This window comes from Oncorhynchus keta, unplaced genomic scaffold, assembly GCF_023373465.1.
Source record: "Oncorhynchus keta strain PuntledgeMale-10-30-2019 unplaced genomic scaffold, Oket_V2 Un_contig_6966_pilon_pilon, whole genome shotgun sequence".
Classification (NCBI taxonomy): Eukaryota; Metazoa; Chordata; class Actinopteri; order Salmoniformes; family Salmonidae; genus Oncorhynchus; species Oncorhynchus keta.
In genome coordinates this window covers 90,061-115,021 of record NW_026289174.1, presented here as the reverse complement: position 1 = coordinate 115,021, position 24,961 = coordinate 90,061, and the positions used below count along the sequence as shown (strand labels likewise).

Sequence of the window (24,961 nt, the reverse complement as noted above, 5' to 3'; positions counted from 1 at the left end):
CTGGAACCATCGTAGGCCACCAAAACCATTGTCGCATGAAGGCCAGGGTCCGATGGGATCCCGGGTGGCAGGCCCCCTCCAGGACCGCATTGCGGACAGCGTAAGCCACAAACATCTGGTTATCAGGGCTCCCCAAGGTTCGGCTGGGACCGATGCCTCCCGGACTTGTTTCCCTATACCCCAGATGAGTGCCGTCACCAGGCACGAGGTGGGAAGGATCGTCTCGGGCTCTGGGGTCGTAACCGTGGGTGGAAAGGGTTCTTGAGTGGAACGGGAGAAGATGAAGATGTCATCTTGGTAGAAATCGACGAACAGGTTCAACATGTCGCAGAGAACATCATTGACCAGAGCCTGGAACACAGCAGGGGCGTTGGTAAGGCCAAATGGCATGACCAGATACTCATAGTGACCGCTGGTCGTGTTGAAGGCGTTCTTCCACTCGTCCCCTTCCCATATCCGCACCAGCTGGTAGGTGTTCTGTAGATCCAGCTTGGAGAGCACGGTGACCCCCTGGAGCAGCTCGAAGGCCGAGGAGAGTGGTAGTGGGTAGCGGGTAGTGGTTCTTCACTGTTATGTCGTTGAGACCCCGGTAGTCAATGCACGAAGGACGGATGAATCCTGAAGCAAGAGAGTCCCAATGTAGCTCAATGTAGCTCTCCATCGCCTTGGTCCCTGGTCCAGACAGAGTACAGTCATCCCCGGGGCGGAGTCGTGCTAGAGAGAAGGTCAATCCCGCAGTCATAAGGTCGGTGTGGCTGGAGTGAAGTGGCCCAGGCCTTGCTGAACACCTCCCAGAGGTCATGGTACTCTGCAGGAATGGCGGAGAGGTCCAGGTGCACCTTCAGAGACCCGAGGAAGACATCCTGGGGCAGGTTGTGCTGATTTCAGGTAATGGGCGTAGCAGAACGGGCTCCAGCCCATGATGGCACCAGCACACCAGTTAATAAGGGGATTGTGTCGCTGGAGACAGGAGAATCCCAATACCTCTGGAATCAGGGAGGACTTGAGCTTCGCTGTGGTTCCCTGACACACGTAGTTTGATGGGAGTGGTGTTGTGAGTGACTCGGCCTATAGAGCGCCCGTTCAGCGCTCTAACGTCCATCGGAATGGAGAGGTGCTGAGAGCGACTGAGTGGGGATGTCCAGCTCGGACGCCAGGGTAGCATCCAAAAAGCTCTCGGCGACCCGTCGGGTCGAGAAGCCTCAGGTTCTCTCAGCAACGAGACCATCGGGAGCTTACGGGATGACTCTGAAGCAAGGTGGGATCCCTGGGTTCGCGAGCGAAATTCAATTTCCTCCGTTGTTCCATAATCCCCCATCGATTCAGATGGTCAAAGTGAGGAGGCAATTGAGCTCCATAGGTAACTCCCGGGCTGTAAGCTCGTCCTTGACCTCCTTCGAGACATCGTGCAGAAACATATCAAACAGTGCCTCAGTGCCTCAGTGCCTCCAACGTGCGGGAGTCCTGCCAAAGCTGGATTAGTTTCCGGGGGGCCTCTCGCCCGGAGAACGGGGCATCAAAAAACCTTCCTCACGTCTCCCACGAACCCCTCCAGACTAGCGCATTTGGCCGGCTGTTGTTCCTACATGGCAGTATCCCAGGTGAGAGCTCTCCCGGACATCAGCGTGATAAGGTAGGCTATCTTAGAGTGATCCGAGTGGAAGGAGGAAGGCTGAAGTTCGAAGACGAGGGCACACTGAGCTAGGAATGCCCGGCAGGTGCTCGGCTCTCCATTGAAATGTTCTGTAGGAGGTAAGCGGGGCTCCCGAGAAGGTGGAGTGACCGATCAGACGGCGCTGCTAGCAGCTGAGTTGCTGAGGCTGCCTCCCAGACAACCCGTGGAATTGCCCCAGCAGGTCATGGCATTCAGCCAACGTTTGGACCCCCCTCGGAGTACAATGCATTACTAGAGACATACAGGTATTCTATCCTACCTACTGCGACCTAGCAATTCCTCGTGCCTATCGATGATGGCTTACTGGGTGGAGATAGCGTTGTGCAACTGGCTGGGTCAGTCATGGCCAGGTCGTATTATCAGGAATCAGGGTAAGACCCAGATGCAGACACATTGAATTGACAATAGTTTAATACTTCAACAGGGGCAGGCGATAAACAGCTCAAAGCAGGCAGGGGTCAGTAAACCAGAGGTGGGGCAACAGTACCAAACGGCAGGCAGGCTCAGGGTCAAGGTAGGCAGAGGTCAACAATCCAGAGGTGGGACAAAGGTACAGGTCGGCAGGCAGGCTCAGGGGCAGGCAGAGTGGTCAGGCAGGTGGTCTAAGAGTCAGGACCGGCAAGGGTCAAAACCAGAAGGGCGAGAAAAAGAGAGACTGGGAAAAGCAGGAGCTGAGAACAAAAACGCTGGTTAATTTGACAAACAAGTCGAACTGGCAACAGACAAACAGAGAACACAGGTATAAACACACAGGGGATAATGGGGAAGATGGGCGACACCTGGAGAGGTGTGGAGACAATCACAAGGACTGGAGAAACAGATCGTGCTTCTACACCTGCATTGCTTGCTGTTTGGGGGTTTTAGGCTGGGTTTCTGTACAGCACTTTGAGATATCAGCTGATGTACGAAGGGCTATATAAATACATTTGATTTGATTTGATTTGATCAGGGTGTGACACATCCGCCAGTTTCAATCCACCTCATTCACGGTGAAAGGTGTTTTGTCAGGGGACTCATCTGAAGTCGGAACTGTCGACGTGCTTCTGTTTGTAGCGTCAGAACCGGTTTGGCTACAAAACTCATCTGACCCCACAATGGAAAGGGTAGATTTTCATTTGAAGGTAGTGTTGTCACTAAACCCCCAAAAAGGGGTTAATCACTATGTGTAAAACATATTGCCAAAGCTTTCTTATATCTCCTACATGTAGGAAAGACACTTCAAAACCTTGTCTTATGATTTATTTATTTGACTGTCTTCTATGTATGTGTTCTTCAATGTGTTTCTATGGGCTTAGATTAGTAGTAGTTATATTAGTAGTAGTGGTGTGTTTTAATGTGTTCTGTTGGACCTACAGACAGTTAGATTAGTAGTAGTGGTGTGTTTTAATGGGTTCTGTTGGACCTAAAGACAGTTAGATTAGTAGTAGAGGTGTGTTTTAATGGGTTCTGTTGGACCTACAGACAGTTAGATTAGTAGTAGTAGTGGTGTGTTGTGTTCTGTTGGACCTAAAGACAGTTAGATTAGTAGTAGTTATATTAGTAGTAGTGGTGTGTTGTGTTCTGTTGGACCTAAAGACAGTTAGATTAGTAGTAGTGGTGTGTTTTAATGTGTTCTGTTGGACCTACAGACAGTTAGATTAGTAGTAGAGGTGTGTTTTAATGGGTTCTGTTGGACCTACAGACAGTTAGATTAGTAGTAGTGTTCTGTGGACCTGACAGTTTTAGTTGTGTTCTGTTGGACCTACAGACAGTTAGATTAGTAGTAGTAGTGTGTGTTTTATTGTGTTCTGTTGGATGTGTTCTGTTTCTGTTGGACCTATAGACAGTTAGACTGTATGTATGTATGCTATATCAAGCCTTTATAAGTTATATTTAGTTTAATCACTGTCCTCCTGCTTGTCCATCACCAGCGACCATGGTGGAGAGTGTTGGATCAAGCCTGGACCTGAGACATGTGAGTTAACTGATAATTGTTTTTCAAATCAAAATATGCTAAAAAAACATTCATTATAGTTTAGTCCCAGGCAAGGAACACAATCACAATCTATTTGGTCAAAACAAACTTAAAGGTAGAGTCAGCGATATGACGTAGATGCACAAAGTTAACAGCATAGTGGGTCAATTTCTACAACAACTAAGAACGTTGAAGAGCAAGGCTAAACTTCTCTGGTGTTTTGGTCCCATGACTAACACTCTGAACGAGAGTGAAGAGAACCCGTGCACATGGGCAGATACTGTGTGCGACTGTGTGAGAGAGAAGTCGGGCATCTTGCTCATTACAGTATCTGTGGTGCTGCTCGTACAACATCATTAAGCTGACTCTACCTTTAAGGTCTCATCCTAGAATCTACCAGAAATCAGACCCCAACATCTACAAAACATTATATATTATGATATTATATGAGTTATTTTAATTTTTATTACAAGTCTATTTAATAATTATTAATTCATTATTACATGAGATTGTCCATTTTAAATAACAACTACTTTTGACTTCAGGGATTCCTCAGAGCTGTAAGACTTGTGACCATGTTGAGGTAAGTCATAATGTCAATTCTTACTTTTACATACCTGCAGGAGTCAGGCACAGTCTCAAAGCCAGGTGTGTACTGACCAACCATTCATACTGGGATACAGACAGTCCTGTGTTCTGCTTTAGTAATATAAACACAGTCTCATAGCCAGGTGTGTAGTGACCAACCATTCATACTGGGATATAGACAGTCCTGTGTTCTGCTTTAGTAATATAAACACAGTCTCATAGCCAGGTGTGTACTGACCAACCATTCATACTGGGATACAGACAGTCCTGTGTTCTGCTTTAGTAATATAAACACAGTCTCATAGCCAGGTGTGTAGTGACCAACCATTCATACTGGGATATAGACAGTCCTGTGTTCTGCTTTAGTAATATAAACACAGTCTCAAAGCCAGGTGTGTAGTGACCAACCATTCACACTGGTATATAGACAGTCCTGTGTTCTGCTTTAGTAATATAAACACAGTCTCATAGCCAGGTGTGTACTGACCAACCATTCATACTGGGATATAGACAGTCCTGTGTTCTGCTTTATTAATATAAACACAGTCTCAAAGCCAGGTGTGTACTGACCAACCATTCACACTGGTATATAGACAGTCCTGTGTTCTGCTTTAGTAATATTAACACAGTCTCATAGCCAGGTGTGTACTGACCAACCATTCATACTGGGATATAGACAGTCCTGTGTTCTGCTTTAGTAATATAAACACAGTCTCAAAGCCAGGTGTGTAGTGACCAACCATTCACACTGGTATATAGACAGTCCTGTGTTCTGCTTTAGTAATATAAACACAGTCTCATAGCCAGGTGTGTACTGACCAACCATTCATACTGGGATATAGACAGTCCTGTGTTCTGCTTGTAGGCATGCAGGACTTTAGCTGTTGTCATATTTTGTCTTTAGACAGTTAAATTGATAAATCACCAGCATTCCATGTAACATTGAATAAATATATTTGATGAGTTACTTTGGTAATGGGCCAGTTTCCCGGACACATTAAGTCTAGTCCTGGACCTTAAAGAACTTTCTATTGAAACTTCCATTGAGCATGCTTTTTAGTCCAGCACTAGACTCAATCTGTGTCCAGGAAACAGGCCCCATATGTATTACTGACATGCTTGTCCTTGTTCAGGACTCCACACACTGGCTTCAGATTGAACCCTTGACTTCCACTGTCCAGGGAGTGACAATGTTCAGGTAAAATAACTACTTCTAACATTTCATTCCACTTGCTAGTGTATTTCCCCATTACCTTTGGGAATAGTCTTCTAATCCGACCTCTCCATTTGACCATTGACCCTCTACCATATCTTGTTGTTGCCCTCAGACACAGGACACCCAAAGGGAGTTATGAGTGCACAGTGTCTGGGCTCCGCTGGCTGTGTGAGAGAGATGTCATTCTGAAGTATCACTTCAGGAACTGGGGACCCTACAGTCAACTTCTGAAAGACATGCAGTACACACAAGGTGGTCCATTGCTGGACATCACTATGGAGTTCGGTGAACTGGAGGAAGTTCATCTGCCACACTGTTTCTGTTTAGGTAAAACCATATAGATTTAGTGTTCAGAAAGACATTTCCATGTAACTGAGTTTCACTTAATGAATTAACTGTTAATGAATTAACTGTTCTGGGAGTTTGAGTTTACTGTGATCTGGTACTGCATATTCTTTGTGTTTTAGTTGGATGAATAATACAATATTTGTCTTTCTGTCTCTTTTTTATTGTGTTGTTCAGGGACCAACCCTTCCCTGAGGAATGAGATGAAGATTCTTCATGTAGAGGAACATGGAGTGTCTTTAGAGGAAGTGCGTGAGGTCACCAGATTCCATGCTAAGATTCTCCATCCCAAGTTCTCAGCTATCTCTGTTATACTGAGCTATATCCTTTCATGGAACGTAGATGTCCACTGTGAGCTGATGCTCTATCTGACAGTGAAAAGGGAAACATTAATTCCACGCCTGTACCTGTTCCCCAGTAACCCCGGCCAAATACAGGTGAGGTACCATTATTATAGAGATGACCTTAAACTGCACCCCTGGTGCAGTTTATGTTGACACTCATTACATGAAGATAAGTGTGTTGTTGTTTTTCTTTTTTTGTTTTCTGAATAATGTTTGAGTAAGACTATACATTGACTGGCTGGGTATTCCGTGCCTCGTTTCGCAGGCTGTGGAACAACAGGAAATAAAGTTTCAAGGATCTAAAAGGTTTCCCAACACAAGACCAGAGCGGTCCTTCAAACTGAAGAGTTCCTTCAGATTGAACATTCCCTGTTCTACCTCCATCAATCCACCGGTACAGTTTTAGTAGACTAAGAACGTGAATCTGACATTTAAGTCACATTTCTATGCATTGATCTCTCTCTCTCGCTCTCTCTCTCTCTCTCTCTCTCTCTCTCTCTCTATCTCTCTCTCCCTCCAGAGGATTCATCTCATACATAGAGACACCACACCAAGCTTTTTCAGGGCGGTTGTGAAAATGACAGGGATTGACATTGCGATGGAATTATTTGGTGATGATGAGACGACAGCGTGGAAAGAAATAGTACCAACAGGTAGGAGGAGCCTATGTCAATCATAACTTTGTACTTTAGTACCAGATGCTGTTTAGAGTGATATAAGCTAATTTTGTTTATCTTTCAGATGAATGCGTCACTGACCCCCGATCAACAAGTAAGTAACCATGAGAGTTACAGAGCATTCGGAAAGTATTCAGACCCCTTGACTTTTGCCACTTTTTCTTATGTTACAGTCTTGTTCTAAAATGGATTCAATTGTTTTCTTTCCTCATCAATCTACACACAATACCCCATAATGACATCACAATACCCCATAATGACATCACAATACCCCATAATGACATCACAATACCCCATAATGACATCACAATACCCCATAATGACATCACAATACCCCATAATGACATCAACATACCCCAGAATGACAAAGCAAAAACAGATATCACATTTACATAAGTATTCAGAACCTTTACTCAGCACAGAGTTTCTCCCATTCTTCTCTGCATATCCTTTCAAGCTCTGTCAGGTTGGATGGGGAGTGTTGCTGCACAGCTATTTTAAGGTCTCTCCAGAGATGTTAGATCGGGTTCAAGTCCGGGCCTCTCATGGACATTCAGAGACTTGTCCCCAAGTCACTCCTGTATTTTCCTGACTGTGTGCTTAGGGATGTTGTCCTGTTGGAAGGTGAACCTTCCAACAGGAGTAGGTTTTCATCAAGGAGCTCTCTGTTCTTTACTCCGTTCATCTTTCCCTTGATCCTAACTTGTCCCCCAGTCGCTGTCACTGAAAACATCCCCACAGTAGCATGCTTCACTGTAGGGATGGTGACAGGTTTCTTCCAGATGTGAAGCTTGGCATTCAGGCCAAAGAGTTCAATCTGAGTTTCATCATACCCAGAGAATCTTGTTCCTGGTCTGAGAGTCTTATCATGCCTTTTGTCAATCTCCAAGCAGGCTGTCATGTGTCTTTTACTGAGGAGTGGCTTCCGTCTGGCGACTCTGACATAAAGGCCTGATTGGTGGAGTGCTGCAGAGATGGTTGTCCTTATGGAAGGCTCTCTCATCTCCACAGAGGAACTCTGGAGCTCTGTCAGAGTGACCATTGGGTTCTTGATCACCTTCTTGACCAAGGCCCTTCTGTCCAGACTGCTCAGTTTGGCCGGGCGGGCCAGCTCTTGGAAGAGTCTTGTTGGTTTCAAACTTCTTCCATTTAAGAATGATGGCTGTGTTCTTGGGGATCTTCAATGCTGCAGATTTTTTTTGGTACCCTTCTTCAGATCTGGGCCTCGAGATGTTCTTTTTTTCAGAGCTCTACAGACAAATTCCTTCGACCTCATAGCTTGGTTTTTACTCTGACATGCACTGTCAACTGTGGGACTTTATATAGAAAGGTGTGTGCATTCCAATCAATTGAATTTACCACAGGTTCATTCCAATTAAGTTGTAGAAACATCTCAAGGATGATCAATGGAAACAAGATCCATCAGCTCGATTTCGAGCATCTTTTAGTAAATGTGTAAAAATTAGCAAAAGCCTGTTTTTGCTTTGTCATGATGGGATGTTGTGTATAGATTGATTTTAGAAAAAGGCTGTAACGTAACAAAATGTGGAACAAGTCCTATTTTCCGAATGCAATGTACAAACCAATGACTTGAGGGCCAGTCAACAGGGTTTACTGTAGGACCTGGACTAGTCCAGATTATAAAATATTGTCATCAAGAACAATGCGATCTCCTCCAGGACTTGATGTAGATTAGCCTGGTTCTGAATGCCCCAATGACATCTCCTCCAGGACTTGATGTAGATTAGCCTGGTTCTGAATGCCCCAATGACATCTCCTCCAGGACTTGATGTGGATTAGCCTGGTTCTGAATGCCCCAATGACATCTCCTCCAGGACTTGATGTGGATTAGCCTGGTTCTGAATGCCCCAATGACATCTCCTCCAGGACTTGATGTAGATTAGCCTGGTTCTGAATGCCCCAATGACATCTCCTCCAGGACTTGATGTAGATTAGCCTGGTTCTGAATGCCCCAATGACATCTCCTCCAGGACTTGATGTAGATTAGCCTGGTTCTGAATGCCCCAATGACATCTCCTCCAGGACTTGATGTGGATTAGCCTGGTTCTGAATGCCCCAATGACATCTCCTCCAGGACTTGATGTAGATTAGCCTGGTTCTGAATGCCCCAATGACATCTCCTCCAGGACTTGATGTAGATTAGCCTGGTTCTGAATGCCCCAATGACATCTCCTCCAGGACTTGATGTAGATTAGCCTGGTTCTGAATGCCCCAATGACATCTCCTCCAGGACTTGATGTGGATTAGCCTGGTTCTGAATGCCCCAATGACATCTCCTCCAGGACTTGATGTAGATTAGCCTGGTTCTGAATGCCCCAATGACATCTCCTCCAGGACTTGATGTAGATTAGCCTGGTTCTGAATGCCCCAATGACATCTCCTCCAGGACTTGATGTAGATTAGCCTGGTTCTGAATGCCCCAATGACATCTCCTCCAGGACTTGATGTAGATTAGCCTGGTTCTGAATGCCCCAATGACATCTCCTCCAGGACTTGATGTAGATTAGCCTGGTTCTGAAGGACCCAATGACATCTCCTCCAGGACTTGATGTAGATCAGCCTGGTTCTGAATGACCCAATGACATCTCCTCCAGGACTTGATGTAGATTAGCCTGGTTCTGAAGGACCCAATGACATCTCCTCCAGGACTTGATGTAGATCAGCCTGGTTCTGAATGCCCCAATGACATCTCCTCCAGGACTTGATGTAAATTAGCCTGGTTCTGAATGTCCCAATGACATCTCCTCCAGGACTTGATGTAGATCAGCCTGGTTCTGAATGCCCCAATGGCATCTCCTCCAGGACTTGATGTAGATTAGCCTGGTTCTGAATGACCCAATGACATCTCCTCCAGGACTTGATGTAGATCAGCCTGGTTCTGAATGCCCCAATGGCATCTCCTCCAGGACTTGATGTAGATTAGCCTGGTTCTGAAGGACCCAATGACATCTCCTCCAGGACTTGATGTAGATTAGCCTGGTTCTGAATGCCCCAGTCTGTTTTTTATGTCTGTGAAACCGTCCCTAAATGTGAATATGTGGTATGTTCAGGTTGTTGTTTTCTCGATACTTTTATTTTAGGAGTCTGCTTCTAAATGACTGAAATGTAAATGTACAAATGTAATTATTCTGTAACCTGACTCTCTTAGGTGCTGTGTTGGGGGCAGGAGGTCCGGCTGAGATCAGTCTGACTGGTTCTACAAAACTGCAGCTGCGTTCTGTACGGACAGAGTTTGTGAAACGAGTGTCAAGGCCCGTCCTGAATGAACTGCTGGACGGACTCCTGCAACACACAGTCATCAACCAGGAGGAAATGGAGTCAGTGAAGGTGATCGCTGAGAGGGCAGAGAAGGCACGTGACATCATCGACATGGTGTTGAGAAAAGGAACTGAGTCGTGTTCCAGGATGATCAACATTCTTGGGGAGATTGACCCCTATCTTTGGTCAATGCTTCAGATTAACAGTGTTGGGGTACCAACCTAATGGTAGAATGGATAGTAACAGTGTTGGGGTACCAACCTAATGGTAGAATGGATACTAACAGTGTTGGGGTACCAACCTAATGGTAGAATGGATTGTAACAGTGTTCTGGTACCAATCTAATGGTAGAATGGATAGTAACAGTGTTGGGGTACCAATCTAATGGTAGAATGGACAGTAACAGTGTTGGGGTACGAACCTAATGGTAGAATGGATAGTAACAGTGTTGGGGTACCGACCTAATGGTAGAATGGATAGTAACAGTGTTGGGGTACGAACCTAATGGTAGAATGGATAGTAACAGTGTTGGGGTACCAACCTAATGGTAGAATGGATAGTAACAGTGTTGAGGTACCGACCTAATGGTAGAATGGATAGTAACAGTGTTGGGGTACCAACCTAATGGTAGAATGGATTGTAACAGTGTTCTGGTACCAACCTAATGGTAGAATGGATAGTAACAGTGTTCTGGTACCAACCTAATGGTAGAATGGATAGTAACAGTGTTGGGGTACCAACCTAATGGTAGAATGGATAGTAACAGTGTTGGGGTACCAACCTAATGGTAGAATGGATAGTAACAGTGTTGGGGTACCAACCTAATGGTAGAATGGATAGTAACAGTGTTCTGGTACTAACCTAATGGTAGAATGGATAGTAACAGTGTTGGGGTACCAACCTAATGGTAGAATGGATAGTAACAGTGTTCTGGTACCAACCTAATGGTAGAATGGATAGTAACAGTGTTGGGGTACCAACCTAATGGTAGAATGGATAGTAACAGTGTTGGGGTACCAACCTAATGGTAGAATGGATTGTAACCGTGTTCTGGTACCAACCTAATGGTAGAATGGATAGTAACAGTGTTCTGGTACCAACCTAATGGTAGAATGGATAGTAACAGTGTTGGGGTACCAACCTAATGGTAGAATGGATAGTAACAGTGTTGGGGTACCAACCTAATGGTAGAATGGATAGTAACAGTGTTGGGGTACCAACCTAATGGTAGAATGGATAGTAACAGTGTTCTGGTACTAACCTAATGGTAGAATGGATAGTAACAGTGTTGGGGTACCAACCTAATGGTAGAATGGATAGTAACAGTGTTCTGGTACCAACCTAATGGTAGAATGGATAGTAACAGTGTTGGGGTACCAACCTAATGGTAGAATGGATAGTAACAGTGTTGGGGTACCAACCTATTGGTAGAATGGATAGTAACAGTGTTGGGGTACCAACCTAATGGTAGAATGGATAGTAACAGTGTTGGGGTACCAACCTAATGGTAGAATGGATAGTAACAGTGTTGGGGTACCAACCTAATGGTAGAATGGACAGTAACAGTGTTGGGGTACCAACCTAATGGTAGAATGGGTAGTAACAGTGTTGGGGTACCAACCTGATGGTAGAATGGATAGTAACAGTGTTGGGGTACCAACCTAATGGTAGAATGGATAGTAACAGTGTTGGGGTATCAACCTAATGGTAGAATGGATAGTAACAGTGTTGGGGTACCAACCTAATGGATAGTAACAGTGTTGGGGTATCAACTTAATGGTAGAATGGATAGTAACAGTGTTGGGGTATCAACCTAATGGTAGAATGGACAGTAACAGTGTTGGGGTACCAACCTAATGGTAGAATGGGTAGTAACAGTGTTGGGGTACCAACCTGATGGTAGAATGGATAGTAACAGTGTTGGGGTACCAACCTAATGGTAGAATGGATAGTAACAGTGTTGGGGTATCAACCTAATGGTAGAATGGATAGTAACAGTGTTGGGGTATCAACCTAATGGTAGAATGGATAGTAACAGTGTTGGGGTATCAACCTAATGGTAGAATGGATAGTAACAGTGTTGGGGTACCATCCTAATGGATAGTAACAGTGTTGGGGTACCATCCTAATGGATAGTAACAGTGTTGGGGTATCAACCTAATGGATAGTAACAGTGTTGGGGTACCATCCTAATAGATAGTAACAGTGTTGCGGTACCAACTAGTGATGTGTGGGTTTCATCTGCAGTCCCCACGGTTAAATCTGTGTGTTTAGGGTCATGAAATACTGTGTGGATGAAGGGCGGGTGTCTGGTAGGCGGGTTGAATGAAGTGAAAACAATACCTTAATGAAAATCCATAAATGTATCATTCTAGTGCAATTTATATTATTATATTATTATTATTATATATTATTTACATTGAGGTTTTTCTTACATTGTTTTAAGCTATCTGGCATTAGTAAGTCGGTCTGAGATATAATACCTAACTGTATGTGCACCAAATGCTTCTGGGAATGCTAAACAATATAATATGTTCAGATGGGGTTGAATAAATAAAACAATCCTGTACCTTTAAAACAAACCACTCCTCCTTCTCTGACCACAGTTCATGTTCTATATTAGCTGGTGGGGGGGGGGGGGCTTTTCACTTCATCACATATAGTTGGGTGGTTGGGTTAATAGCAGTAGAGGACTACCGTGGCCAACCAATAGAGGACCACAATGGCCAACCAATAGAGGACTACCGTGGCCAACCAATAGAGGACTACCATGGCCAACCAATAGAGGACTATCGTGGCCAACCAATAGAGGACCACAATGGCCAACCAGTAGAGGACTACCATGGCCAACCAATAGAGGACCACGATGGCCAACCAATAGAGGACTACCATGGCCAACCAAAAGAACACTACCATGGCCAACCAATAGAGGACCACCATGGCCAACAAATAGAACACTACCATGGCCAACCAATAGAGGACTACCATGGCCAACCAATAGAGGACCACCATGGCCAACCAATAGATGACCACCATGGCCAACCAATAGAGGACTACCATGGCCAACCAATAGAGGAACACCATGGCCAACCAATAGAGGAACACCATGGCCAACCAATAGAGGACCACCGTGGCCAACCAATAGAGGAACACCATGGCCAACCAATAGAGGACTACCATGGCCAACCAATAGAACACTACCATGGCCAACCAATAGAGGACCACCATGGCCAACAAATAGAACACTACCATGGCCAACCAATAGAGGACTACCATGGCCAACCAATAGAGGACCACCATGGCCAACCAATAGATGACCACCATGGCCAACCAATAGAGGACTACCATGGCCAACCAATAGAGGAACACCATGGCCAACCAATAGAGGAACACCATGGCCAACCAATAGAGGACCACCGTGGCCAACCAATAGAGGAACACCATGGCCAACCAATAGAGGACTACCATGGCCAACCAATAGAACACTACCATGGCCAACCAATAGAGGACCACCATGGCCAACAAATAGAACACTACCATGGCCAACCAATAGAGGACTACCATGGCCAACCAATAGAGGACCACCATGGCCAACCAATAGATGACCACCATGGCCAACCAATAGAGGACTACCATGGCCAACCAATAGAGGAACACCATGGCCAACCAATAGAGGAACACCATGGCCAACCAATAGAGGACCACCGTGGCCAACCAATAGAGGAACACCATGGCCAACCAATAGAGGAACACCATGGCCAACCAATAGAGGACCACCGTGGCCAACCAATAGAGGACCACCATGGAAACAAGTCATTGACTTTGACTATTTATCCTCTGTCATTATGGGATACATCTGTTGCCTGGTGAAACATGTGGATGTATTTTAAATAGTCAAATAAAATAAAATCTAACTATAGTGATCAGACTGCATTGTCAACCCAGTTACCACACACACACACACACACACACACACACACACACACACACACACACACACACACACACACACACACACACACACACACACACACACACACACACACACACACACACACACACACACACACACACACACACACACACACACACACACACACACACACACACACACACACACACACACACACACACACACACACACACACGTTTTGATCTTCTAGCCTCGTGGTGACCGAACATCGATTTTCCATTCAAAATCCTATCTTTTCTAACCCTTACCTTAACCTCAACCCATTTTAATTAACATTTTTAAATGAACCTTTATTTAACTGGGTCAGGTCAGTTAAGAACACATTCTTATTTACAATGACGGCCTAAGAACAGTGGGTTAACTGCTTTTTTTAAGGGGCAGAACGACAGATTTGAACCATTTACCCATAACCACAATTGTAAACCTAACTCTGAACTTATCCTCTTACCCTAATTGTGAACTTAACTCTGAACCTAACCTCTTACCCTAAACTTAACTCTAAACCTAACCTCTTACCCTAAACTTAACTCTAAACCTAACCTCTTACCCTAAACTTAACTCTAAACCTCTTACCCTAAACCTAACTCTGAACCTAACATCTTACCCTAAACTTAACTCTAAACCTAACCTCTTACCCTAATTGTAAACTTAACTCTAAACCTAACATATTACCCTAAACTTAACTCTGAACCTAACCTCTTTCCCTAAACTTAACTCTAAACCTCTTACCCTAAAGTTAACTCTAAACCTAACCTCTTTCCCTAAACTTAACTCTAAACCTCTTACCCTAAAGTTAACTCTAAACCTAACCTCTTACCCTAAAGTTAACTCTAAACCTCTTACCCTAAACTTAACTCTAAACCTAACCCTTTCATTTAAAACAGCATTTGTCCTCAAGGGGGATGTGGGAAATGTCCTCATGGGGGATGTGGGAAATGTCCTCATGGGGGATGTGGGAAATGTCCTCAAGGGGGATGTGGGAAATGTCCTCATGGGGGATGTGGGAAATGTCCTCAAGGGGGATGTGGGAAATGTCCTCAAGGGGGATGTGGGAAATGTCCTCAAGGGGGATGTGGGAAATGTCCTCAAGGGGATGTGGGAAATGTCCTCATGGGGGATGTGGGAAATGTCCTCAAGGGGGACGTGGGAAATGTCCTCATGGGGGATGTAAGAAATGTCCTCATGGGGGATGTGGGAAATGTCCTCATGGGGGACGTGGGAAATGTCCTCAAGGGGATGTGGGAAATGTCCTCAAGGGGATGTGGGAAATGTCCTCAAGGGGGATGTGGGAAATGTCCTCAAGGGGGATGTGGGAAATGTCCTCAAGGGGGATGTGGGAAATGTCCTCAAGGGGATGTGGGAAATGTCCTCATGGGGGATGTGGGAAATGTCCACAAGGGGATGTGGGAAATGTCCTCAAGGGGATGTGGGAAATGTCCTCAAGGGGGATGTGGGAAATGTCCTCATGTGGGAAATGTCCTCATGTGGGAAATGTCCTCAAGGGGGATGTGGGAAATGTCCTCATGGGGGATGTGGGAAATGTCCTCAAGGGGGACGTGGGAAATGTCCTCATGGGGGATGTGGGAAATGTCCTCAAGGGGGATGTGGGAAATGTCCTCATGGGGGATGTGGGAAATGTCCTCAAGGGGGACGTGGGAAATGTCCTCATGGGGGATGTGGGAAATGTCCTCATGGGGGATGTGGGAAATGTCCTCATGTGGGAAATGTCCTCATGGGGGAAATGTCCTCATGGGGGATGTGGGAAATGTCCTCAAGGGGGATGTGGGAAATGTCCTCAAGGGGGATGTGGGAAATGTCCTCAAGGGGGATGTGGGAAATGTCCTCATGGGGGATGTGGGAAATGTCCTCATGGGGGATGTGGGAAATGTCCCCTGAAGGACACATTTCCTTGTTGGGACATTAACATCCCCACAAGAATAGAATAACCATTAAACACACAAATAACAGTTTATTTATGATGTAGTGTATTTATTTCAACTGTATTTAACTCGGCAAGTCAGTTAAGAACAAATTCTTATGTACAACGACGGCCTAAGAACAGTGGGTTAACTGCCTTGTTTAGAACGACAGATTTGTACCTTGTCTGTCCCGGGGATCCGCTCTAGCAACTTTTGAGTTACCTGTCAAACGTTCTAACCACTAGGCTACCTGCCGCACCAATAAGATATGATCAGTGATGAATAATAACAGTTTATTCATGATGTAGTATGTATTAATATAATAATGTATTATCACTATCGTCACCATCGTCACTATTATTATTATTATTGAAGGCGTTAGTATTGTAATAAGTATAAGGATGACGTGGGTAGAGGGGCTGATCGCAGAGCCTGTGGGGGGGTGTCAATATACCACAGCCACAAAGTCCAGAATGGCTTAACGTCAGGGTTAGGAAAAGTGTTAGCAGTGTGGTTTTGGTTAGGGTTGAGGTTAGGGTTAGGTTATAAAATCAAATTTTAAGATGATAAATTGTAGATATATGCGGGTTTAGCCATAATTATGACTTTGTGGCTGTGGTAACTAGTGACGACCACACACGCACACCTCAGTGGCTAAACGAGGGGACGCTATAGACGGACGGACAGCTAGAAATGGAAATGCAGACAAAATGCAGTGTCTCCGCTCTGTGAGCTGCATACACCAGATTCACTGCCCTAAATCCTCCCAATAACGCTGTTGTCGTTGCAAAAAAAGAAGGGATTTAGGTTTAAAAATCGTCCTTCGCGGCAGACAGCGTTTGGTGACTGGACTAGTGGTGCGTCTTCCGTTCTGTCGCTGCGGCAGAGCGTTCTTCTTCTCTGCAGTCGAGAGCCAAGGCTGTTGTACAGAAGCCATCGCTGTATGATTCGCCTTGTTCTGCGCTGTTTTTCAGCTTTCTGTCTATTCGTTCGTGCGGTAAAGCGCTGGTGGTGAAGTCAACGACAAAACGCTAGTGTGGATCTAGTGGGCGCATTACATCCATCTCTATCGCGTCTACGGTCTGCTACACTGCTGTCGCTTTCAGGATGGCGCTAACGATTTGCACGAGATTCACCGATGAATTCCAGCTTTTCGAGGAGCTGGGGAAGTAAGCGTGCATGTTTGGATTGTCTCGTGCATGTTTGGATTGATGTTATTTGTTATCCGGTAGCAGTGCCCTTCTTGTTATCATGTAATAGCCAGGCTATGCTGCTCCTCCTACCTTCGTTTAGGACGTGGCTAGTGCACTGTGTCTGAGTGTGTGTGCGCGCGTGTGCACGCGACCTTCGGTTCATATGTGAATAGGCTACATAGACCGACAAATTATATTTTCATAGCTCTATGGATGCCATACGGGATTGGATCAAAATGTCAAGCATTCCTATAGCCTATCATAGTTGACCTGGCCTTGTCAAGCATTCCTATAGCCTATCATAGTTGACCTGGCCGTGTCAAGCATTCCTATAGCCTATCATAGTTGACCTGGCCTTGTCAAGCATTCCTATAGCCTATTACAGTTGACCTGGCCTTGTCAAGCATTCCTATAGCCTATCACAGTTGACCTGGCCTTGTCAAGCATTCATATAGCCTATCATAGTTGACCTGGCCTTGTCAAGCATTCCTATAGCCTATCATAGTTGACCTGGCCTTGTCAAGCATTCCTATAGCCTATCATAGTTGACCTGGCCTTGTCAAGCATTCCTATAGCCTATCATAGTTGACCTGGCCTTGTCAAGCATTCCTATAGCCTATTACAGTTGACCTGGCCTTGTCAAGTATTCATATAGCCTATTACAGTTGACCTGGCCTTGTCAAGTATTCATATAGCCTATCACAGTTGACCTGGCCTTGTCAAGCATTCCTATAGCCTATCATAGTTGACCTGGCCCTGTCAAGCATTCCTATCGCCTATCATAGTTGACCTGGCCTTGTGAATATATATTATTCCCTCGTCCTCTCTATAGATTATATTTATTTACACTTCCTGATGGTGGTCCATCTATTATATAGTCCATATCTTATATAGTCCAACTCTTATATAGTCCATCTCTTATATAGTCTATCTATTATATAGTCCATATCTTATATAGTCCATCTCTTATATAGTCCATCTCTTATATAGTCCATCTCTTATATAGTCCATCTCTTATATAGTCCATCTCTTATATAGTCCATCTCTTATATAGTCCATCTCTTATATAGTCCATCTATTATATAGTCCATATCTTATATAGTCCATCTCTTATATAGTCCATCTCTTATATAGTCCATCTCTTATATAGTCTATCTCTTATGGTGGTCCATCTCTTATATAGTCCATCTCTTATATAGTCCATCTATTATATAGTCCTTCTCTTATAAAGTCCTTCTCTTATAAAGTCCTTCTCTTATAAAGTCCTTCTCTTATAAAGTCCGTCTCTTATAAAGTCCTTCTCTTATAAAGTCCTTCTCTTATAAAGTCCGTCTCTTATAAAGTCCTTCTCTTATAAAGTCCTTCTCTTATAAAGTCCTTCTCTTATAAAGTCCGTCTCTTATAAAGTCCTTCTCTTATAAAGTCCGTCTCTTATAAAGTCCGTCTCTTATAAAGTCCTTCTCTTATAAAGTCCTTCTCTTATAAAGTCCTTCTCTTATAAAGTCCATCTCTTATATAGTCCATCTCTTATATAGTCCTTCTCTTATATAGTCCATCTCTTATATAGTCCATCTCTTATATAGTCCATCTCTTATATAGTCCATCTCTTATATAGTCATTCTCTTATATAGTCCATTTCTTATATAGTCCATCTCTTATATAGTCCATCTCTTATATAGTCATTCTCTTATATAGTCCATCTCTTATTTGGTCCATCTCTTATATAGTCCATCTCTTATGGTGGTCCATCTCTTATATAGTCCATCTCTTATATAGTCCATCTCTTATATAGTCCATCTCTTATATAGTCCATCTCTTATATAGTCCATCTCTTATGGTGCTCCATCTCTTATATAGTCCATCTCTTATATAGTCCATCTCTTATATAGTCCATCTCTTATATAATCCATCTCTTATATAGTCCATCTCTTATATAGTCCATCTCATATATAGTCCATCTCATATATAGTCCATCTCTTATATAGTCCATCTCTTATATAGTCCATCTCTTATATAGTCCATCTCTTATATAGTCCATCTCTTATATAGTCCATCTCTTATATAGTCCATCTCTTATATAGTCCATCTCTTATATAGTCCATCTCTTATATAGTCCATCTCTTATATAGTCCATCTCTTAGATAGTCCATCTCTTATATAGTCCATCTCTTATATAGTCCATCTCTTAGATAGTCCATCTCTTATATAGTCCATCTCTTATATAGTCCATCTCTTATATAGTCCATCTCATATATAGTCCATCTCATATATAGTCCATCTCTTATATAGTCCATCTCTTATATAGTCCATCTCTTATATAGTCCATCTCTTATATAGTCCATCTCTTATATAGTCCATCTCTTATATAGTCCATCTCTTATATAGTCCATCTCTTATATAGTCCATCTCTTAGATAGTCCATCTCTTATATAGTCCATCTCTTATATAGTCCATCTCTTATATAGTCCATCTCTTATATAGTCCATCTCATATATAGTCCATCTCATATATAGTCCATCTCTTATATAGTCCATCTCTTATATAGTCCATCTCTTATATAGTCCGTCTCTTATATAGTCCATCTCTTATATAGTCCATCTCTTATGGTTTTCCATCTCTTATATAGTCCGTCTCTTATATAGTCCATCTCTTATATAGTCCATCTCTTATGGTTTTCCATCTCTTATATAGTCCGTCTCTTATATAGTCCATCTCTTATATAGTCCATCTCTTATATAGTCCATCTCTTATATAGTCCATCTCATATATAGTCCATCTCTTATATAGTCCATCTCTTATATAGTCCATCTCTTATATAGTCCATCTCTTATATAGTCCATCTCTTATATAGTCCATCTCATATATAGTCCATCTCTTATATAGTCCATCTCTTATGGTGGTCCATCTCTTATATAGTCCATCTCTTATATAGTCCATCTCTTATGGTGGTCCATCTCTTATATAGTCCATCTCTTATATAGTCCATCTCTTATATAGTCCATCTCTTATATAGTCCATCTCTTATGGTTTTCCATCTCTTATATAGTCCATCTCTTATATAGTCCATCTCTTATATAGTCCATCTCTTATATAGTCCATCTCTTATATAGTCCATCTCTTATATAGTCCATCTCTTATGGTTTTCCATCTCTTATATAGTCCATCTCTTATATAGTCCATCTCTTATATAGTCCATCTATTATATAGTCCATCTCTTATATAGTCCATCTCTTATATAGTCCATCTCTTATGGTGGTCCATCTCTTATATAGTCCATCTCTTATATAGTCCATCTCTTATGGTTTTCCATCTCTTATATAGTCCATCTCTTATATAGTCCATCTCTTATATAGTCCATCTCTTATATAGTCCATCTCTTATATAGTCCATCTCTTATGGTGGTCCATCTCTTATATAGTCCATCTCTTATATAGTCCATCTCTTATATAGTCCATCTCATATATAGTCCATCTCTTATATAGTCCGTCTCTTATATAGTCCATCTCTTATATAGTCCATCTCTTATGGTTTTCCATCTCTTATATAGTCCATCTCTTATATAGTCCATCTCTTATGGTTTTCCATCTCTTATATAGTCCATCTCATATATAGACCATCTCTTATATAGTCCATCTCTTACGGTGGTCCATTTCTGAGTTAACAGTGATTTTTTTTGCTGGCTGTAGAGTCCAATCCGAGACACACACACACACACGCACACACACGCACGCACACACACGCACACACACGCCTCTGTCTGTTCATCGTCCGCATGTTCATCTGTGGATTGTAAACTATAGCTAATCATATTATCACATTGACACACGAAACAGACGTCAAAGTGTGTGTGTGTGTGTGTGTGTATGTGTGTGTGTGTGTGTGTGTGTGTGTGTGTGTGTGTGTGTGTGTGTGTGTGTGTGTGTGTGTATGTGTGTGTGTGAAGTTTGTCTGTATTGATGTTTGTCTGCAGTTTGCCTTTCACCCCGTTGTCAAAATATACAGCAGCCTGCAGACTCCTCTCTCTCTCTCTCTCTGTCTCTGTATCTCTCCCCTTTCTCTGTCTCTGTGTCTCTCCTCTGTATATCTCCTCTCTCTCTCTGTCTCTCTGTGTGTGTCTCTGTCTCTCTCTCTTTCTCTCTCTGTATCTCTCCCCTTTCTCTGTCTCTGTGTCTCTCCTCTGTATCTTTCCCCCCCTCTCTCTCTCTCTCTCTCTCTCTCTCTCTCTCTCTCTCTCTCTCTCTCTCTCTCACACTCCCTCCCTCTCACTCTCTCTGTGTCTCTGTCTGTCTCTGTATCTCTCCCCTCATTCTCTGTCTATCTTTCCCCCCTCTAATAATAATAATAATAATATATGCCATTTAGCAGACGCTTTTATCCAAAGCGACTTACATTCATGTGTGCATACATTCTACGTATGGGTGGTCCCGGGGATCGAACCCACTACCCTGGCGTTACAAGCGCCATGCTCTACCAACTGAGCTACAGAAGGACCTCTCTCTCCCTCTCGCTCTCTCTCTCTTTCTCTCTCTCTCTCTCTCTCTCTCTCTCTCTCTCTCTCTCTCTCTCTCTCTCTCTCTCTCTCTCTCTCTCTCTCTGTCTCTGTCTCTCTCTCTCTCTCTCTCTCTCACTCTCTCTGTGTCTCTGTCTCGCTCTGTATCTCTCCCCTCATTCTCTGTCTATCTTTCCCCCTCTCTCTCCCCTCTCTCTCTCTCTCTCTCTCTCTCTCTCTCTCTCTCTCTCTATCTCTCTCTCTCTCTCTGTTTCTCTCTCTCTCTCTCTCTCTCTCTCTCTCTCTCTCTCTCTCTCTCTCTCTCTCTCTCTCTCTCACTCCCTCTCACTCTCTCTGTGTCTCTGTCTCTCTCTGTATTTCAGTGTCTCTGTCTCTCTCTGTATCTCTGTGTCTCTGTCTCTCTCTGTATCTCTTCCTCATTCTCTGTCTATCTTCCCCAACCCCCCTCTCTCTCTTTGTCTTTTTGTATCCCCCTTTATGTTTATGGTGTGTGTGTGTTTTCAGGGAGCGTTCTCTGTGGTGAAGAGATGTCTCAGGATCTCGTCTGGTCAGGAGTTTGCTGCCAAAATCATAAACACCAAGAAATTGTCTGCCAGAGGTAGGTAAACACACACACACACACACACACACACACACACACACACACACACACACACACACACACACACACACACACACACACACACACACACACACACACACACACACACACACACACACACACACACACACACACACACACACACACACACAGAGACCTCATGGACTGTTGTCAATAGGGAGCTGAGAGATTGAGAGACAAAGAGAGAGACAGAGAGTGTGAGAAAGACGAAAAAAGAGAGGGACAGAGAGTGTGAGAAAGACGAAAAAAAGAGAGAGACGGAGGAGAGAGACGGAGGGAGGGAGGGGGACAGAGATACGGAGAGACAGACAGAGCAGACCACAGTGTGCCATCACAGCAGCAAGATTTGTAACCTGTTGCCGCAAGAAAAGGGCAACCAGTGAAGAACAAACACCATTGTAAATACAACCTATATTCACGTTGATTTATTTTCCCTTTTGTACTTGAACTATTTGCACATCGTTACAACACTGAATAGAGACACAATATGACGTTTGAAATGTCTCTGGTCTCTGGACCTTCCATTGGACCTGTAATATTTACTGTTCATTTTATATAGTTTATTTCACTTTTTGTTTATCTATTTCACTTGCTTTGGCAATGTTAAACATATGTTTCCCATGTCAATATAGCCCCTTAAATTGAAATTGAGTGTGTGTGTGTGTGTGTTTCTCCAGGTATGTTTCAGTGTCTTCAGGTTGTTAATATCCCGTCAACATAAATGAACCGTAGATCTGTCGGGAGATAACCAACAGGATGCCTGAGATAACCGACATGATGCATGAGATAACCAACAGGATGCCTGAGATAACCGACATGATGCATGAGATAACCAACATGATGCATGAGATAACCAACAGGATGCATGAGATAACCGACAGGATGCATGAGATAACCGACAGGATGCATGAGATAACCAACAGGATGCATGAGATAACCGACAGGATGCATGAGATAACCAACAGGATGAATGAGATAACCAACAGGATGAATGAGATAACCAACAGGATGCATGAGATAACCGACAGGATGCATGAGATAACCAACAGGATGAATGAGTAACCAACAGGATGAATGAGATAACCAACAGGATGCATGAGATAACCAACAGGATGAATGAGATAACCAACAGGATGAGATAATCAACAGGATGAGATAATCAACAGGATGAATGAGATAACCAACAGGATGAATGAGATAACCAACAGGATGCATGAGATAACCAACAGGATGAGATAATCAACAGGATGAGATAACCAACAGGATGAATGAGATAACCAACAGGATGAATGAGATAACCAACAGGATGCATGAGACAACCAACAGGATGTATGAGATAACCAACATGATGCATGAGATAACCGACAGGATGCCTGAGATAACCAACAGGATGAATGAGATAACCAACAGGATGAGATAATCAACAGGATGAGATAATCAACAGGATGAATGAGATAACCAACAGGATGAATGAGATAACCAACAGGATGCATGAGATAACCAACAGGATGAATGAGATAACCAACAGGATGAGATAATCAACAGGATGAGATAACCAACAGGATGAATGAGATAACCAACAGGATGAATGAGATAACCAACAGGATGAATGATATAACCAACAGGATGCATGAGATAACCAACAGGATGTATGAGATAACCAACAGGATGTATGAGATAACAAACAGGATGTATGAGATAACAAACAGGATGAATGAGATAACCGACAGGATGCATGAGATAAACCAACAGCATTAGTTCTGCTGCTTTGGACACATTCAGCCCCGTAACCGGTAGAGAGAGAGGGTGGAGCTCCTCGTTCTGGTTCTGATCCTCGTTCTAACGTCTCTTCATCCCCGTAACCGGTAGAGAGAGAGGGTGGAGCTCCTCGTTCTGGTCCTCGTTCTAACGTCTCTTCATCTCCGTAACCGGTATAGAGAGAGGGTGGAGCTCCTCGTTCTGGTTCTGATCCTTGTTCTAACGTCTCTTCATCCCCGTAACCGGTATAGAGAGAGGGTGAAGCCCTCGTTCTGGTTCTGATCCTCGTTCTAACGTCTCTTCATCTCCGTAACCGGTATAGAGAGAGGGTGGAGCTCCTCGTTCTGGTTCTGATCCTCGTTCTAACGTCTCTTCATCTCCGTAACCGGTATAGAGAGAGGGTGGAGCTCCTCGTTCTGGTCCTCGTTCTAACGTCTCTTCATCTCCGTAACCGGTATAGAGAGAGGGTGGAGCTCCTCGTTCTGGTTCTGATCCTCGTTCTAACGTCTCTTCATCTCCGTAACCGGTATAGAGAGAGGGTGGAGCTCCTCGTTCTGCTTCTGATCCTCGTTCTAACGTCTCTTCATCCCCATAACCGGTATAGAGAGAGGGTGGAGCTCCTTGTTCTGGGTCTGATCCTGGTTCTAACGTCTCTTCATCTCCGTAACCGGTATAGAGAGAGGGTGGAGCTCCTCGTTCTGGTTCTGGTTCTAACGTCTCTTCATCTCCGTAACCGGTATAGAGAGAGGTGGAGCTCCTCGTTCTGGGTCTGATCCTGGTTCTAACGTCTCTTCATCTCCGTAACCGGTATAGAGAGGGGTGGAGCTCCTCGTTCTGGTTCTGATCCTGGTTCTAACATCTCTTCATCTCCGTAACCGGTATAGAGAGGTGGAGCTCCTCGTTCTGAT

The 24,961-nt window shown here is 43.8% G+C and overlaps 2 protein-coding genes and 1 long non-coding RNA gene across 52 annotated transcripts in view; 2 read left to right on the top strand and 1 right to left on the bottom strand.

Annotated features, from left to right (window-relative positions):
- LOC118375525 (NACHT, LRR and PYD domains-containing protein 3-like) overlaps positions 1-10,362 on the top strand; it is a 40,477-nt gene extending 30,115 nt beyond the window's left edge. Inside the window, exons 11-19 of the mRNA XM_052511606.1 lie at positions 3,586-3,629; positions 4,175-4,212; positions 5,351-5,415; positions 5,546-5,760; positions 5,956-6,215; positions 6,388-6,516; positions 6,643-6,775; positions 6,864-6,893; positions 9,969-10,362. Coding sequence (XP_052367566.1) covers positions 3,586-3,629; positions 4,175-4,212; positions 5,351-5,415; positions 5,546-5,760; positions 5,956-6,215; positions 6,388-6,516; positions 6,643-6,775; positions 6,864-6,893; positions 9,969-10,303 — 1,249 coding nt within the window. The 3' untranslated portion in view covers positions 10,304-10,362. The remainder of the gene's footprint in view (positions 1-3,585; positions 3,630-4,174; positions 4,213-5,350; positions 5,416-5,545; positions 5,761-5,955; positions 6,216-6,387; positions 6,517-6,642; positions 6,776-6,863; positions 6,894-9,968) is intronic.
- On the top strand, positions 4,310-5,325 carry LOC127926143 (uncharacterized). The gene is made up of 3 exons (XR_008123475.1): positions 4,310-4,609; positions 4,693-4,775; positions 5,025-5,325. It is a non-coding gene; the product is annotated as an uncharacterized LOC127926143 (long non-coding RNA).
- On the bottom strand, positions 10,203-13,950 carry LOC127926137 (mucin-4-like). 50 transcript variants are annotated; one of them, XM_052511550.1, is made up of 6 exons: positions 12,012-13,950; positions 11,340-11,779; positions 11,140-11,299; positions 10,940-11,099; positions 10,780-10,899; positions 10,231-10,339 (listed from the first exon to the last, which is right to left on the bottom strand). In XM_052511550.1, the coding sequence occupies exon 1, from the start codon at positions 13,893-13,895 to the stop codon at positions 12,732-12,734; it is 1,164 nt and encodes a 387-aa protein (XP_052367510.1). In that variant the 5' UTR covers positions 13,896-13,950; the 3' UTR covers positions 10,231-10,339; positions 10,780-10,899; positions 10,940-11,099; positions 11,140-11,299; positions 11,340-11,779; positions 12,012-12,731. The 50 variants fall into 50 exon arrangements, with proteins under 50 accessions (XP_052367524.1, XP_052367510.1, XP_052367527.1 ...); XM_052511554.1 differs by lacking the exon at positions 10,231-10,339 and adding an exon at positions 10,405-10,459; XM_052511563.1 differs by lacking the exon at positions 10,231-10,339 and adding an exon at positions 10,405-10,459 and having other exon boundaries at positions 10,860-10,899.
- Positions 13,951-24,961: the final 11,011 nt, after the last annotated feature.